The sequence below is a fragment of the Colobus angolensis genome, unplaced genomic scaffold (genome assembly GCF_000951035.1).
Source record: "Colobus angolensis palliatus isolate OR3802 unplaced genomic scaffold, Cang.pa_1.0 Scaffold141, whole genome shotgun sequence".
In the NCBI taxonomy this organism is placed as follows: Eukaryota; Metazoa; Chordata; class Mammalia; order Primates; family Cercopithecidae; genus Colobus; species Colobus angolensis.
In genome coordinates this window covers 7,661,219-7,680,340 of record NW_012114500.1, presented here as the reverse complement: position 1 = coordinate 7,680,340, position 19,122 = coordinate 7,661,219, and the positions used below count along the sequence as shown (strand labels likewise).

General features: G+C 37.9%; 1 protein-coding gene across 1 annotated transcript in view; it reads right to left on the bottom strand.

Annotated features, from left to right (window-relative positions):
- Window positions 1-19,122, bottom strand: part of NTNG1 (netrin G1) — a 351,142-nt gene that overhangs the window by 70,874 nt on the left and 261,146 nt on the right. Inside the window, exons 4-5 of the mRNA XM_011935216.1 lie at window positions 17,798-17,970; window positions 5,459-5,485 (exon numbers count right to left, since the gene is read on the bottom strand). Of these exons, the coding sequence (XP_011790606.1) occupies window positions 5,459-5,485; window positions 17,798-17,970 (200 nt within the window). The remainder of the gene's footprint in view (window positions 1-5,458; window positions 5,486-17,797; window positions 17,971-19,122) is intronic.

The window sequence follows — 19,122 nt, the reverse complement described above, 5'->3', positions numbered from 1 at the left end:
AAAAAAAAAAAAAATCAAAACCAAAACAAAAACAGAAAGAAAAAAGAAATCCACAGGAAACTCTAAAGTTCTACGGGAGAAATCCCCAGAGCCTTGGAGGTAATCTGACCGTCTTCACAGCAATTGCCTACTCTCAGAAACACACCATCATTAAACAGATGAGTGTGATAAAACAGAGTTTGGTGTGATATTGGTAGAGTTCTCCTTGAGATGGCATATAGAATTTTATTTTGTTATAAGCAACCATCTTGATGAAGAAAAATTTTTGGTTTACTGTCACAGAGTAGGCATAAGCATGTTTCACAATTTGCATAACTAATTTCACGAACTGTCTCACGTTCTATATAATATCTGACATCTAAACATTTTCCCTCTTCCTCAATATATTGAGGATGTCTGGTGGTAGAGGAATAGCACATTTTTAAAAAGGGAGGTCAGAGTCCTCCATCTCTGTCCTCAGACACCATGCTTGTAAGTTCTCCAGCTGACAACACAATAAGGAATCCGAAAATGAACTCTGATTTCTCTCCAGGAATCTATAGTTTCCTGCATAGAAATGGGTCAATTAGGGATCAACAGGCCTTCTAAAGCACAGTGTAATGGATTGGAAAAAGTCTAGGGTAGAAGTCAATTAATCTAGAATTTTTCTTTTCTAATCTCTTCCACTTGGTATAATATTATGAGTGTAGCCGTTGCAATCAGATAAACATTCCTGATTGTACTGCATTGGACAAGTTATGTGGCTACTCTAACCCTCAGATTCACCATTTGTAAAATAGAATTCTGTAGACACGTGGAAATATCTCTCTACAATTACTTTCCCTGGGCAGTGGCGTGGTTAGTTGGACAGCTCTCCACTGATAGTCCAAGAAGACTTCAACTGATACTCACATCCTTGAAGTAACTGGCACAGTACAGGAATTTCGTAGTTAACATGTCTAAAGTTTCATCAAATGAAACCTTTTGGAGATCTTGGCAAGTTTTTGCTTAAGCTAGGAATTTCCTGATCCCACAGAGATAACTGGCAAAGGCAGAGATATCAGCTCACACTTAAAAAAAAAAAGTGGCTTGACATTGTAAAGTCACCTGGGAAAATGCTAATACACGATAAAGTTAATTTGCTCAAGGTGGGCAATTGTTGTCAATACGGATTGGTAAACTTATTGGATTTTTTAAAAAAATGTAAGTAGGAGACTATTTCAGCTCCTCCATTGGAATATTCGATTTGTTCTTCAGGATTAAAGAGGCAGCTATGTCCTAATGTTCATTCAATTTTAGGATAACCACAAGGTTTCATGAATGTGAAATGCTAGTTACACAAATATGAAATGGTTCTGTGATGAGGATACTGGGTAAATGATAGTCCCAAAGGCATTTCACCTGGGACCTTAGCTTTCCTTCTAGAACATCAGCAAACAGTTCAAAATTAATGTAGCACACCATGCAATTTGCCATATCGCTACTGTAGTCTGATAATTTTTTCCTCATTACATAAAACCTAATTAGTTAAAGGGCAATTCAAATGAAATTTTTATTTGGGGGATTTAGAAGTATTAAAGCAAAGGAAAAAAAAACCCAAACAAACACTGCAGCTCTCTGTATAACATGAATGCGATTATTAATAACCCTTGGGTGGGAAAATGATTAACCTTGTTATTTTCTTCACGATCCAGGTTTCTACAATAAATCAGTACTGCACAAAAATATTTGGATGCTGTCTGGAAAACAACTTTTACAAGGTCTCCAACTGGCATAAAATGTTTTCAAGTATGAAAACATCTCTGGGCTTCCTCAACCGGCTGATAGATCCCTGCAGGTAGCACTTCCCTTGTTTAATGGTCTTGCCAATTAAATCAAATTAGAGATGAATTTTTAACTCTGTGATGAAGGCAATGTTTATTATAAGATAAAACAGGACAATTAGCTATTTCCCTTACGTGAACTGTTGTTTTAAATTGAATAAGTTTGGGGTGGGGGATAGGAGAGGAATAGCCAAACACCTTCCTCAGTATTCTATGCTTCATATAACACCATGCCAGTCATTTAAAAGTAATTTAAGGAAATAATCTAGAGTCAGGTTCACAAAATGTTTACATCTCTCTTTTCTTTGGTTTGTATTATTTTAAAAAATTCTATTTATTTCAAAACTCCAAGAGTTTGAAATGGTCTTCCTTGATGTGATCTTTGTTTTGTGGATGGTTTAACTTTAACCTCTGACTTAACTGTCATTCGCTTTTGTAAGAAGTGATAATCACCCACACAAACGTATTTGCACATTAGGCCAATTCTTGCGGGTCTAATTAGGCCCTTTATAATATAATGTTTAACATAATTTGTCTAATCATTTGCTTTTCAGGACCAAAGATCAGATGATATACATTAGAAGGTAATGATCCATTTATGACTTGAATAAAAACACCCACACCAAGCCAACTATTACTTTGGATTATCAGCAGCAACAAATGTTCACTTGGATAAAATCATGAATTTTACTTATACGTGCATAATACACTTTATTAAAAAATGCAATCTGAAGAAATTCCTACCACATCAGGTAAAGTGAAAACATAGATCATAAGGCTCAAAGGCTACAGATTTATTTTGGGATTCATTAATTGCTGACAGTATCACCAGTATTTTTTCAGCCATGGCCAAAGCAGATCAGAATGACTGAGTTCTAAGTCAAGTATCCTTAGGATTATTGGGAAACCTATTTGTTAATAGATAGACAACAGCAGGTACGAATGACCTTAATGGGAAATTTGTTTCAAAAACATTTTTAGCAGATGATCGGAAAGGATGACCACTCTGTCCATGCATTTGAACCTTAATACAGGCGTTGGCATTTTGAGATCCCTATTGAAATTTATTAGGGCTCCAAAACCTTTAACCACTGTGTATACACAATATGTATGTAAACCGATGGTTATATATGTCAATAATCTACATCGATAATATACATCATTTATTTTCCTTGAGATACACTGTGATAATCGGGGTCTCATGGGTGTTGCATCTGTTATAATGGTATCTTTCTATATAGTTAGTGGAATTGTAGTCATTGATTCCTTCTTTGGGGTAATGCAAAAAGCTCTGGCAAATACCCATAACTTAGCTAAATATCCAAACAGCTTCCTTTCCTCTGGCTTGCACCTTGAAAACCCCATTCCTGTGCCCTCTGGAACAGGCAGTGTCATCTATGTGTGAATTCTTGCCCTTTGGAGAGGAAAGGAATCCACGAGTGCACACAACAAGCACCTTATAAGCCCACAAAGAAGGAACTTTCGAATGCCATTAAAGCAGCCTAGAAGATACAATCACGTTTGATGGTTTTACTGTAACTCTCTTCACCTTAAAAGCCAGGCAACAGGTAAGCTAGTCATGTGTGATGTTGAGTGACCTCTGGAAGATCTTACATCTTGCTTGCTGGAAATCTGAGAAAATACCCATTGCATTCTAAGCAGAACAGCCAGAGGCATATTGAAGGGAGGGTCGAAAATATCACTTTTAGTCAGAGGGTTTTTATTAGGAGTAAATTTTCCTAGGTTCTTGATAATAAAGGTTAATATATTTTTTCAAAGGCACAACGAAGCATCCTTTCAGGTCACCACTGATTTCAAAATAAAACAAAACAGAAATTTCCTGATTCGGTGTGTAAAAGGTCAACATCTGCTGATGCTCAGAGATGGGGGATGTGGTGGAGGCGGCCGAATGGGATGTCGAGTGAGCAGTACAGTTAGAGGGGCCATGCAACATACAACTGACACTCCAAACAGGAAGACACCCCAACGCCAAAGAACTACTTTTCCATCCATCCATTTCTGAAACTTCTGACAGGCCAGATCACTATAGCAGCCTCAATAATCTGTGTCAGCTTGCTTCTGCTTGCTTCCCTGTTGCACTAAAATGCACGTGCAAATGCAATTGTCAAGGCCTGAAAGGAGCACATTGTGGGGTATATATACAGTTAGGCAAAAGCCAAGGGGGATGCTAAAGCACAAAAATTAGACTATTAGAGCTGAAGGTTTTCATTTGCAAGTTTGTAACACTGATGCTGTTTCAACAAGATCACAAAGAGGATGCTGTAACATTAGGCTGGTACTCTAAACGGATGTGAACACTGCTTCTATTTACAAAGTGGCCAATTTTCATGGCATTTACCACATCTAGTGCTTAACAAATCAGTGTCCAGGCCTATTCACAAGCTCAAGTAAACTGGGTTGATTTATAAATTGGGAGACCTGACTGTGCATGTATAAGAAGCAGGAAGTTGCTTTATCCAAATTTATCAGAGTATTGCTTTTTAGATAGATGCTGGGAATCGCAATTATTCAATGGCTATTTACACTGCGATCACCCTCCCTGGCACAGCACCTATGACACAAGCCTGTGAGGGGATGACACTACAGTGAAAATTCTCTCTGCTTACCATGCATAATCTTGCTTCCTCAGTAATTTATTTCTAATCAGTTACTTAGTAGTTGTTCAAAGGTTTTAGCCATTAGAGATAAAGGGTGCAATATATGAAAATATATAAAATTTTGCTCTGTAAAGCTACTGGGCATTTTCTTAATGTGAATTTCAGGCTTGGCATGAGGGCACCATTATTTTACACATGAAGCGGGAGCTACACCTGGTTCTCCCATAATAGCTGGAAGAAAGTTCTTTGTAGTGATACTGGAGAAGTGTTCTATAGATGGTTGAAGAGGGGTTTATCTTCAATTGCTTAGATTCATACTAACAGATTTATGAAAGGAATTTCTAGTACTCTCACTCCCAAATTCTGCACATTTTTTTTATACTCTTTCTATATTAAACTCAAAGCTAAGTAGTCAAGAAGACATAGATCTTTGTATTTTAGGAGGGAGACATGAATGTGCAGATTCTCTTTTTCCTTTATCTCTCCAGAAAGACTATTGATCACAAACTTGCGTGTTTCAGGCCTTCACAAAATCTAGAGTTTAATGCATTAACAAAATTCCCTCCCCTTGGTTTCATGGACTTTTTCTTGGGTTCTGATGCACATACCCGAGGCATTCATTGGCTTTCATTTTCTGCTTTTTAAAGTTATGTTAGACATCCAAATCCAGTCTAAGAGAGAGTTCAATTTGTTTGTTGGTTATTAAGTATGGATAAATAGGACTACTTATATTTTTGCTAAATGATGATGCTTATTTAAGTAATTGCACCTGAGTCTAGGTAGCCCTCATTGGTTAAGAGTAGCAGAAAAGCTGTAGCACTGCCATATTCATGGAGTTATGCACAAATAATCATTTTACCTGTGTTCTCACCATATCTGTGCAGAAAACCAACATAAAAATGCAATTCACAAAGAATATACCCTATTACATCAGAAATGGACACTGGGAAAATAGATCTGAGGAGCTGAACAACAAAGCAAAGCTAGCCTAGACTTGGTTTGGTGTTTTTTTTTGTTTTTGTTTTTGTTTTTACTTACTACCGATACTGGAAATACTGGGGATACCTGGAGAGAAAGAAAATAATAAAGAAAAGTTGTTAGCTATTTATTAGTACATAACATCTTTAACTTAATATAAAAATCTTAGAAACTTGACACTTGATAACATTCAGACTATTAGGAAATCAGCACACACACAAAATACATGCATATGTATATATGCATATACACATTATACACACACACACACACACACACACACACAATTTCCAGCAATTGAAACCATTTTGTTTCATTCTAGAACTCCTGGGCTCATCAGAGTTGGGAAGTTAATACTCATTTCAGCATCTGGTCCAAGTAAGCCTTTTGACATCCAATATTTTGTGTTTCCCTATAAGGTTAATGAACATTTGTATGTGGTTCAAACCAGATATTAAACTAGGCTTAAGTTATGGGCACAGAGTACCAAATATACACTCTGTGGACCTGTGCAAATATATTCACATATGCAATAGACCTTTTAAAATATGTTATGAGATGCATGTGTTAGCTGTTGAAAATCATTTGGCATTTTATTTGATGAATTTCATATAACCATCATTTTTATTCTTTTACTGGTCAGATATGTGGATTAAACTCTGTAATAGAAACTTAATTGAGCAGAATAATTCAAGAATACATTAGGTTGTGCATATTGATCACGGACTTCATCGATTTTTCAGCTTTCACTTTAATTCACAAGTTGTGCTAAGGTAGGGAAGCCATTTTAGAATATGGCTGGAATTGGTATAAATGTGGATATGAATTTAGTCTGTATTTAACCCAGCAATATAGTGCTGTGACCAATAGTCTGGGCTCAGAAGCCAGGCTCTCTGAGTCTGATGCTTGACTCCAACTCCTAAATTTTCACTGACCACATGACCATGGGGCAAGTTGTTTATACCCTCGGTAGCTCAGTTTTTTACCTCTTGGGTTGCTGCAAGAGTTATATAAACTGATATATGTAAAGCACTCAGAGTATTGCTTGACAGGTAGTATGTACTAGGTCCGTCTTTGCTATGATCACTATTATTGTTATAGCTCATTCACCAAGCAGCATTATGATAGATGCTGTTAATTAAAAGCCAGAGATTTACATCTTCACCATTAATTGGGTAGCTCTGTGGGTGAGAGCATGCGATGGAAATCAGAACTCAGTGAGAATTCTGTTTTACTACTCTTGCTGGGTGATTTTAGGCAAGTCTGCTAACTTCTCTGCACTGTTTCCTCATCTGAAAAAGGGCTAATAAGATCTACTGCATAGTGCTGCCATGAGGATCGAATGAGATAATCCATAAAAATGTCTGACACATGGTATGCGGCCAATAAGCGATAGCTGTTAATGAGTTGTTCAGACTGTTCTTCACATCATTGTAGTATAGTAACAGGTGATGACTGTAAAAATCATTAAGGTTCTATCTTAGTATTTTTCTTTGAACAACAGCCTTTGTTTTATTTTAACTAATCATTTTAGCTTGCTCAGAGACGTCTAGCTTTGTATTCTTTAAAACCAAAAACTATTTTTCTATTTTTTAGTGGGTAGGAGAGAATAAGAAATTAAGACTTACTCTGATTTTTTTTTAAACCCTGGAAAGAATAAAGTCTTCATTTTAGTTATTAGAAACATAAAAAGTCTTGATTTTAAATGCTCAGAATTTGTAGTGCTTCAGCTTAATTACTGATCAACCAAAACTGGAAATCCAAATTTCCATGTCCGTGTTTTAACTCTACCCTATGAATGTCAAGCTGAATGTGATTTCTGCAAAGGACTGCTGAATTCCCGACCTGACACTTCAGTAGACTACCTTCGCTGCAGTGTGACAGTGACTCGGTACTGAATCTTATTATTTTTTTCTTTTGCAAATCCTCTGTTGAGTGAGATATGATGGCAGCATCATAATTTTAGTATCAATTGCAGAAGTTCCAAATTTCCCCATGATTGAAAATCCTGCTCCATTGCAAGGCACTGCTTGCCTGTTGTAATCCATCAAAGAGAATGGAAGTTGGGATGGCAGGAGGAGACTTTTCATGTGTTTACAAACTTACATGGTGCTAGAAGGCCAAGCATTATGCAAGGTAGAGATCTCGGGGTGTTTGGCACGATACAATGGAGAACAAACCCGCGAGACTGTTTGATGCAGTATTTGCTGCAGCTGAATACTTTAGAAAGATGCAGAAATTTTTTCATTCCTTTGGAGATACCAGTGCAGGGGAGCAATGCTTGTTCCAAGTTTCCAAACCTCACCAAGTGAGGGCATTAGGAGATTCTGTTTTTCTCATAAAGATGTTTTCTATTACCTAACATTGGATACTTAAAATTCAGGCTATTCCTCATTTTGTGGCTTACAATTTTTTGAGGTGCTGCCAGATGAGTCATTTTTTCTATTCCTCTGCTGTAAAATGGGAATTGCTGAGAAAAGATTTTTAAACTGCTCATTTGAATAAAGACCTTTGAAGTTGAAAATATCTGAACACCAAGGGATGTCCACTACTATATTTTAAAACATCATTATTTTTTTCTAATGCTTCATATTTTAATGTCCAAATACCTTGTTTGTGGTTCTCTACAGATAACTAAAGAATTGAATAAACTCATAAATCCACTAAAAAGGCTACAGGTAAGCCAGGAGAAATTCCTCAAACACTCAAGGGAGTAAGACAGAAAGGGCTAGAAATGAACTGCAACAATATTTATTTCATGAAAGGTGGGGTGTCTTTGGGGTTTGTGAGGAATGAATCAATGAATGCAATTCCATCTTACAAGAAACAGTGACTATGTCTACAAGCCACACGAATGAGAGTCAGATTGTGCTTAGGAAAACTGTCTAGGCACCTGTTGGCAGTTTTTACCATTCTCTGTGAAGTGACAATTACCGTGTAAAGAATATTACCTTTGAAACTGAGCTCAGAAGTTATTTCTTTCCTTCCTCCTCCACATCCCTGATGTGAGTTAGCTACTCTCTCCTTTGTGATCCCATAGCATTTTGTACAGGCCTCCATGATCAATTTATCAACTTCTTTTTGCATTTTTTAATGTGTTTGCCTGACAGATCTGAGGGTACAAGTTCCCCGTCTGGTTCCCTTCTGTACCTGTTGTATCTGCCTGGGACAATGTCTGATGACATAAAAGTTGCTCAATGTATGTTGGATTAAAAATTTATTACTTATTTCCATGAAAGTTTTTATCATTGTGAAAACATCACTTTTTGGTCGAAGGGTGGTTTTATCCCCTATAAAGTGTCCCACTGAGATTTCTCAGAGTTCAGGATTAACGGATATTAATTATTAATATTAATAATACGTATTGTCTTTGAACCCATCCACCATTCTTATAACAAGAGTTAGGCAATGTAAAAATTCCTCTTGCCACTTTGCCCTCCATGAAGCTCAGAGCTCAGTTTGATGCTCAGCTGGGGAAACTATTTAGCGTTTAATGTTTGGCCTATTTTCTGTCTATTCTTTTTCTTGGATCTTCTGTTTAAATTCCATTTTTTGATACTCTTATTTGTATTTGTCTTTTTTCCTAACACACCCAGGGGCAAGTGCAGACTTTGCAGGACCTAAAATGTGTGCAACTCCGTGATCTCTCTTTAAGAAAAAGAACATAACATTAAAATATAAAATTATATATATATATATATAAATTAAGAAGGAGTTCAGTGAGGGATCCTGAAGTTTAAGCTTCATTAGCTTAAATTCACCTCTGGAACAACCTCAGAAATACTTGGGAAAGATAAAGAGATGACAGGTAAATTAAAAAGAACGGAAGGAAGGAAAGATACTAGATAAGTTAATTCAGAAACAGTGATAAAAAAATGAAAGCTGAAAGGGATTTATAACATCATCTTATTCAGCCCTTTGATGATTTTATAGAAGAGGCATAAAGAGATTCAAGTGCCTTGTCCAAGTCCATCCCTTTATAGTCAACATTGGAGCATGTAATCTCTAATCTCTAGTCCCTATGTGAGACATTGTTAAATCTGGGCTGAGGAAATGAAGCACAGGTGTGCATGAGGTTTTTTTTTTTTTTTTTTTTTTTTTTTTTTTTTTTTTTTTTTTTTTGTTTTTTTTTTTTTTTTTGAGACTTACTCTTTGAGTCTTGTTTTGTCACCCAGGCTGGAGAGCAGTGGCTTGATCTTGGCTCACTGCAACCTCTGCCTCCCGGGTTCAAGTGATTCTCCTGCCTCAGCCTCCCAAGTAGCTAGGATTACAGGCACATGCCAACATGTCCGGCTAATTTTTGTATTTAGTAGAGATGGGGTTTTGCTGTATTGGCCAGGCTGGTCTCAAGCTCCTGACCTCAGGTGATCCACCTGTTTCAGCCTCCCAAAGTGCTGGTATTACCAGTGTGAGCCACCATGCTCGGCTCTGGTGCATGCGTTTTAACAGAAGTTTCTGCAGTTGGTATTCTTTTAATAATAATGCTTCTTCTAGAATAGAAATGTCACTTCAACTACAGAAATACATACATGTTGAGTAAGCCAAAGGGCCATTATGCTACCATGTGCTGAAAAAATGAGAAAGCACTTGTCTTGCAGGTACTTGCAATTATTCTTTCCTCAATCAGCCCTTCCTTCTCCCACATTTATTTTAATGTTTGTTTTAAAGATACTCTGCTGCAATTAGGGGGACGAAAACCTAGTAGAATTACACAATATAATAATGTGATGTTTTCTTCTTTTAAAATAATTTTACTACTCCCCCAACCAAGTAAATAGCTTAAGGGTAGACTGTTATGCCTAAGGAAGTCAAAATGATGAAGATCTAAAAAATAAATACCCTCCTCTTCAGAAGCCGATTAATACAGTGCTCAAAGCCATAACTCCTTTTGAGAATCAATGGAAGATGCAGCAGCTTTTCATCAGGAAGGAAGCAGAAGGGATAAGGATTTGGCAAGCCTCAAATTGAGAGGAAAAATTACCACTGTTGTGATAGATGGTTTGAAAAACCCATCAAATAGGTAACTAGATCTTCTTATAGCCAGACTGCGGCCGTCAGGAACTCTAACTCCAAAGAAGCTTCTTCAAGTTGAAGAAAAGGCAGATAATGAGTAAGAACACATTCTGCAGATTCATTTGTATTCCAGAGGAATTACTTCCAATGTTCTTCCAGTCCTGGCCCCTAGTATAAACTGCTGTTGATAGGAGATGCAGTGAGTTGTCTCCCAGGAATTTGAAAATGAGGGAAATAAGATCGCCTTCAAAGAAGTATGCTGTGAAATGATCATATAAATGATCCCAGCAGAAATGGCTACAGTCATCTTACAGCAGTAGCAGAGCTTGGGGCCTGAGTGTGTGTGGCAGACTCAACAGAGGTGACATTAACCTGACTTATCATGTTAGCATATCCGAAGAGTGGAAGAACTAGCTAATGGGGAGCATCCTGACACATATGGTGACAGTACCATCCTAGCATGGTCTCAAGAGCGAGAGTGGTAACCTGCAAACTTTCAGACTTTCAGTGTCCTGTTGGCATGAAGAAGGTTGACCCTGTAGCAGGATGGATGGGTCAGAATGTTCCAGCCTGATGTTATTAACATTCAAGTCATTTAAATTTCCTGAGCCCATGCTCACCAAGCAACCTCCTGATTATTATCTGGCTTTGCACGTAGGCTTAATTACACGAACGAGAATACGCTGGCCATAAGGACTTGAATATTCTGAATACCATGACAGTTATTTCATACTGTGGATGAACAAACAGGCAGCTGGCCACAATATATCCCCCCATATAGCTGCTGTCTCCAAGGGGAGAATCTGCTGCTTATGTGCTGGGTCTCAGGGAAAATATAATGACCATAGCAGGTAATTGCATTGCTGCTTACTATGTGGCTGGCACTGTCTAAATGCCTTACATGTACTAATTCACTTAATTTTTATGACCATCCTATGACGTCAATAATCAGGCTGATTTTTACAGATGGAGTAAACTCAAACACATAGAAGCTAAATAACTTGCCCAAGATCATCTCAGTCTGTTGGGAAGGAAACGAGCCTAGAGTCCATGTACCAGAATTCAGGTCCATAATCACCATTCTATAATGTCTTTACGTTTATTTCAGGCCCTGATCTTCATTATGCAGCCCTCAAATTAAAAAAAAAAAAAAACTATGAAAATTAAAAATGTTTTCAAAATGCACCTGCGATATGACCTAATGTGATCTGAACTAACTTGGTGGCAAAACTGTACTGGAACTGATGTGAGGGTATTATTTATAGTCTTACCTCATCCCAGTTGCTGAGAATAATCATGTTTGCTGTAGAAATATTAAAATGTTTGATCAAATAGTGTTGCCCAATATTCTGCTGTGGGTATTGTTGTAATGTATGTGCACTGTATTACCTTTGTAAAAATCCTAAAGATGTTGAATTCCAAATCATATCTGGTCAGATGAGGGACCACAGACCATAGACCAGTGGTTGTACCTGAATAACTTGGTATTCTGGTTTTTAGTACTGGGCCTACAGCTTGGTCATATGCATATGAGGAAGAACCTCTCTTACTGCGCGGACAACATTAGGGTTCTGAGCCTGAAAGGCTAGTAGTCAAGCCACCCAGGCAGTGAATAACCCTCGGGGAGGCCTGTGAAAACCCACCATCCAATGTGCTGTCTAGATGGTTTGATTGGCCATGAGCACCAGTGAGACTTTTTCCCATTAAAGTTCCTCCAAGAACTCAGATGGTCCCTCCTGTAGGAGACTGAAGGCTCTTGTGTTGGAGCTGGTGACCTGTGAAGGCCACATATACCAGGATATACAAGATCAGTGGGAAGCCAGTGTATCCATGTGCACATTACAGGGCTATTAGGTTTACTTATCCACTCACAAAAATAATTCCACAAACGGGCCAGGCATGGTGGCTCACACCTATAATCCCAGCACTTTGGGAGGTTGAGGTGGGTGGATCATCTGAGGCCAGGAGTTCAAGAGCAGCCTGACCAACATGGTGAAACCCTGTCTCTACTAAAAATACAAAAAATTAGTTGGGTGTGGTGGTGGGCAACTGTAATCCCAGCTACTTGGAAGGCTGAGGCGGGAGGACTGCTTGAACCCGGGAGGCGGAGGTTGTGGTGAGCCAAGATCAAGCCATTGCACTCCAACCTGGGCAACAAGAGCAAAACTCCATCTCAAAAAAAAAAAAAAAATCCACAAACGTTGATGAAGACCAAGAATAAAACATGGACCTATAATTTGAATTCCTATAATGAGACAGACCTAAGTTTAAATCTTGCTATGTCATACATTAGCTATGAGACTTTGGAACAACTTAACCTTTCTGTGTCTGCATTTCCTTATCTGTAAAATGAGGATAATAATAGTACATATCCCATGGGGATGTTGTGGGGATTTAAACTAATAAAAAACATAAAGTACTTTATGAAGTGTAAACGCCTGTAGTAAACTTAATAAATGGTAGCTATCATTATTATAATAATTTTGGTTAAAGATAGTCGATCAGTTGTAAATCTACACACATTATCAATATTTGAGAGAGAGACAGAAGTAATTGATTTTGCATAGGAGAGTCTAGGTAGGCTTCAATGAGGCATCAAGGAGCAGTCTTGAAAACTGAGCAGAACTTCAATACAAAGTGAAGAGAAAAATGCTTTAGGGGAAAGAAATGGATTTAGTATCTAGCATATTGACTTTGAGATCTTTACTGACAGCTGAAAATTTTTTCTGAATTTATTAGAAAGATTGAAGTTAGAATTGGTTGATTACTACTAAATCAATAATACTAAGATCTAAAATCACAATAATAGGCTAGAATGTCAAGAAAAAATTGTAGACTGAGAACAGGCAGGGATAGGGAATATGGAGATTTAAAAGCCTAATAGAAGGAGAGTCTTTGAAGGCAGAAAACTAAGCAGAGATGAAGGAAGAGGGTGGGTTTACATAAAACTGATTTGTTCAAACAGGCATTGAAATGGAGCGTAAATCCCACTGGAGAACAGAGAAAGTCACTCAAATTTAACTTGGTCAGCAGTAGAGTGCAATGTGCAGTCCTCAGGGTCAAGATCTACCTGGATTCAAATCCTCCCTTTAACCCTTTCTAGCTGTGTAAACCTTAAGCAAGATATTTTTCCTCTGAAATCACAATATTCCATGTGTTTAAAATGAAAATAGTAGTATTTGTCTTGTAAGACTATTTTGAGTTTAGAATGGACTAATGTATATAAAGCACTTAGGAAATTGTCTGGATAAAGACACATACATGTGTGCACCTGGGAAGATATAAATTGGTCAATGCAAACTTGATACCAGAGAAAATAATAGAACAATCATCAAATTACTTTTCATCACTCAGAGGACTCCTAGATATTGTGTAACAATTCAAGTTAGATTTATGAACAAATAATGTCAAAGTCAGACCAATTTGATTTTCATTCTTTGAAGAATATTATACCATGTGGATAAGAGAAAAATAAAAGATTGAATACAGCTGAACTAGCTCAGTTTTCTGTCTATCTCCATGACATTTCTATGGCTAGGCTGCAAGGAACTGTTTAGCTCAGCATGTCCCCATAAGAGTGTTTTATAGAACGTTATTGAATGGTCCATGAAGCAAATAAGTTTGGGAAATATTGGGTAAAATAGGTTGCTTTATTGTAGAACTTTCCAAATGTTTCTATTATAGTAATGTAATATGAATAGTCAGTATAGTGTACAGCATTTTTCAGACTTATCTGGCCATGGAATGCTTTTATGGGTCATAGAATATAGCCAGAGAAGGAGAGGTATAGGTATGATATTATCTTTGCTGAAGTTATGATTCCTACATAGTGATTATTAAGTTTTTAGCATCTATATATAGAAAAACACATGTTATTCCATAGGGATCAGAGTTTAAAGAGTTATTTAATACTTTTATTCATGAGCTGGACAATGGGGAATCAAGAGAATCATAATTAAGCACGAAGCTGGACAGAACTGCTATTACTTGGAAGACAGAAATAAAATTCAAAGGACATCCAAAATAGAATTCTATCAAAAAGGAATGAAGATCAATAAGGAGAAGACAAATGTCTTTTCTATAAAACATAAGCTTTGTAGAAAAAGAAAGAAAAGATTTTGATATACATGTGCATGGCATTAAAAGTCCAAGAAAACACACTGGTCTTGAATAAAAGCATGATGAATAAAAATATCACAAAAGTTATTCTGCCTCTGTTAAGTTTATTGTCATGAAAAGCATAGGGAAATGTGGTGTGTCTTACAGACTGGGGTGACTATATTTTAGAGTGTTGGCCTTCTGCACACTTCTGCTTAGCTCTGCATATTTCATACAACAGTGGTCTTGAACTGCTCTAGAATATAGGACCTCCAAAGCCAAATGACTCTCAGCAAGGTCCCATCTAGGGTATCCCTGGTGGGCTGAGTGTCTTGGGGGAGAATCTTGTCATTCCCTGATTTAATGAAGACTTCTTAGTTGTTTTGTTAAAACTTGTGAAGGTGAGCAGAAACTGATCATTCTATTTGAAAAGTCTCCTGGTTGCTTGAGATTCTACTAAATCTAGAGATTATCCAGGATGAGTGGCATTTCTAGGTCCCTGAAGAGTTGATTTTGAGGGACGAGAAGTTGTAACTTTTGTGTTCTTATGTTAGGCAGTGATATATCCTAAGTATCCCTCATAGATAACTGACTTGTAATGTACCCACTAGAGTCATGTGAGTGTGTGTGAGTGTGTGTGTGTGTGTGTACCTGTATGCATACGTGTAAGAAAAAGCCAATAGGAAGTGAGAATCATAGAACTGCTGAAGGTCCTGTGCTTGACTGGGAGTACCACACTAATGAATTAGAGGACTTCCAGAGCAGGCAACCAGCTGAAGGAAATGAAAACATTAGCACATAAGAATTGAAGTTGATAATGTTTAACCTGGGGAAGAAATAAAGCCAGGGTCAATATACTTCTTTTACTACTTAAAAAGAAAAAAAATAAGGTTCGATAAGAAATAACTCTTATACCAGTTAAAACTGTCCAACAATGGACAAGACTGTCTCATGAAAAAAACTAAAGATAAATTATTTTTTGAATGCTTATTTTGTGACAGGTGTTAGGCTAAACACATTACATGTGTTAGCTTAGTCAACCGTCTAAAAATCCACATGAGGTAATAACTGTTATTATCCTCACATTAGAGATGGGAAACAGTGTTGGAGAAGTTAGCTTACTTTTTCAAGGTCACGTAGCTAGTAAATGGAGAAACTGGGATTCCACCCTGGAGTCTATGCACTAAACTACTAAATTGCTTACTTCCATCCTCAGATGCTTTAAAGCACAGTCTGAGGTGTCAGAGATTTAGTCAAAGGGGTTATTCCCATTGCAAGACTGGACCACTGCAGATCTGCAGAAAGTTTCTAAAATCCTTCATCTAATTTCTGCCATACTGATGACTGGAATATTGAATTTAACCCCTTTGGACACTGGGTCCATCCATCACCTGTCTATTTTAACATCAATGAGGAAAACATCCAAAAAGCCTAGAGAAAACCAGTAAAACTAAGGGATAGGTGGACAATTGGACGTACAAGGAAAACTGAAACAAGTTTCATTCCTTCGGTCAGAAAGTGACTTGGTGATCTTCAATATGCAAAGGATTTGGGGTATATAAGTCATTTCCATGATGATTACAACAAGAAATCAGTTTCAATGAGAAAGCTTGGATGAAACATGAAAGCCTTTCCAGTGGCAATGTCTTGAAATCAAAACTTGGAAGTACACTTATGGGTAGAAGAACAAGATCATGTTAGAATAGAAGCTGATGCCTTCAGCAGCAGCCTTCCCCTGCTGCCTCTCCAGTGGCCTTGGCAAGTTGACCTGCCCTGAGGGTGAGCCAGAATGCCAGGAAGTGTTTGTGAACTTCACTCTCTTCCAGCCTTTCCCACTAAAGAAGGAGCAGACATTAAAAAGGAAATCTGAGTCATTTTCACTTTAGGAAAGCTTTAAACTAAATTTGACAACTGTGGTCATAGGAGTTCTTAGGTAGCCAACCACAGGGTACTGCAACAAATAACTTTGCAACATCCCTTCCAAATTCATGAGTCTATGGCCCTCAACAATTGAGGAAAGGCCACAGAGCTTCCATTAATAAAATCACCTTTAAACATCAACATTTCTGCTCAACAGAGTATTAATGTATTAATTTTAGGAGCAAGAAGTCAGTTTTTTTCTTTAACACTGAAAGCAACTGAATACCCTCACAAAGAAGGATTTTTTTAAAACCTTTTGAAGGATTTATTTCTGTTTCATAGAAAATTTATCATAATTTCATGCCCCCATACTTCATGGCTTGTTACTTGGTCCATTACTCTTATGTTTAACTTGATAAGGTCCTGGTTCCTGTGATATGAGTTCTTAGGTTTGGTTTCTCACAGCTGCTGCTTCGAAGTGCCTGATAACATTCTTACCTTTCTATGGAACCACTGGCTTCTCAAGTTCTGATTCTCCTGTGCTCACTGTCCTGCTGCTTCTGTTAGTTCGCACTGAATGGGGACATTCTAATCTCCCCCTTTCTCTACTTTTTAAAGAGGGCAAACCTTGGGCTGTTGCAGGTAGTTAATTGGTCCATCCATGGAACTGGGCAAATTATTCAGCAAATAATCATATTTCTCTGTGAGCATGTCAGAACCTGTTGTCCTATGGGGAATCAGGGATTTCAGTGGGGGCACACATGTGGTTTCTATAAACACAGATAATGCTTGCACTCTTTCACATGTGTACAGAAATATTTTTTTCTTAATGTGGTCCCCACAGGCCTACAGTCATGCTCTTTATCCAAAAGGTGCCTCTATACACAGGATCCAAAGCAGGTATGTTTCAATTGCTGGAGTTTGGAAACAGCCAAGCTTTTCACAAGACAAAGTTAGGGCCTCCCTAAAACTGTAGTGGGAAAAAAATCTTCTGGACAAAGCATCTCTCATGATACTGAGTAGGGGAAATGGGGCTATAGACATTCAAATAACCTCTGTAAATTGTTTATGGCTAAAATTAAGTTAGGGTTGACTTTTCAAGGCCTTTGATATTTTAATAGGAAATTAATTTGGGGGAGGAAAAAATCACCCCTGTCTCATCCACTTAGAAAAAAAATTCCTTTTGTGATGTCTCAAGTATCATTTTCCAACACATTTGATGTGAATGTTAGATGACTGAATTTTAGAGATGATCAGAGTGCTAAAAGATGTCCACGGGAGGTAAGATAGGTACTAAAACTTTCACTGCACTTTAAAGAAGAATGAGACAACTGGTAAGAGGAATAAAATCACAATTGTAAGCAAAATGGAGAAGAACTATCACCTCATTGTGCACAGAATATGCTGTTATCAAGCAAAGTTACTCACAGGTATTTGCAGTGCCTTTGGGGATGGGGAGATAGGAGCCTGGACTCCAAGGTCGGCCCTGATAATTCTTCTTGCATTTCCCACAGTCTGGACCTGTAGTGTTGTGCTCACATTCACATGTCAGTTTGCTGTTGTCATATACACACACAGTGGCATGGAGATTACACTTGCACCTGGGCAGAGGAGAGACAAAGAGTTCATTGTCAGATAAGCTGGTCTTGGTGACCACCGAGGCTTTCCTGATCTGTCTCCAAGGGTTGTGCGTCTCAAACCATGCAGTGCTTGAGTGATACACAGAGGCATTTAGTAAGAGATAGATTCGCAGGCCTAGCCCTCAGAATCTTCCCAAAAAGAGCTGTTTGCAGGGGGCAGGGTTGTTACAGTGCAATCTGTCCTTAATACTGCACGTTGAGAAAGCCGAGTAGCAGTCAGGTCAGTGGGGGCCTAAGCTCCTGCAAGGTAACTGTGCTCCAAAATCAAGGGGGTTCCCAACAGGTTCCAAAATACTGTCATTTAGGAAAAGGTCTTTTTGTGATATTAACAAATCTATGACAATTTCATCTGGGCTTCGTTTGAGTTTTAAAAACAATGTTATCTTTTTTCTTTAAATAGTTAAGACAATTCTTATTTGTTTACACAGGAAGATAACCATTAAAATAATTTGCTATTCAGACTTATTCTTAGAAACCCAAGAAATTATAATCAAGTGTTCTCATTCTGCACTCTAAAATGACATTTCCTCAGATCAGAAGAGATTTTCCACCAAGGCCGCTAACAGACCCGAAGGGAGGTGAGACAGTAATCCTCAGACATCCCACTCACAACAAATCGGGGAATCACAAAGCCCTCTCAGAAACAGTCCAAATGACTCTAATAAAAGATGCCTAGAATCCTAAAGGAGAAAAAAAAAGAACCCTTCATGTGGCAGGGTCTTGAAGTCATTACCCAAGGCCTGGCCTTTGCTGCCTATGAATAAAGCCATGATATATGAGAGGCAACAATGGAATATGCAATTTCCACAAAAATACATCCCAATGCTCAAGGTATCTGACTATAAAATTGCAATGGCTAACCTGGTATTTGTTGAGGCAGTAGAATATAAACTGTATCACACTGAGCACGAACCATATCCTCTGGAAAGGTAAAACCTATGTTGACAGAATGGCCACAACCAGAGGTCAGAATAATGTATGTGAGAAGAGATGGTCCTCACATAGGAGAGAACCTGGGCACCCAGGCTGGGGCGGGTAGAGAACCAAGATAGGTCAGAATCAGAACCAGAGAGAGAGAGAGACTGTGTGTGTGTGTGTGTGTGTGTGTGTGTG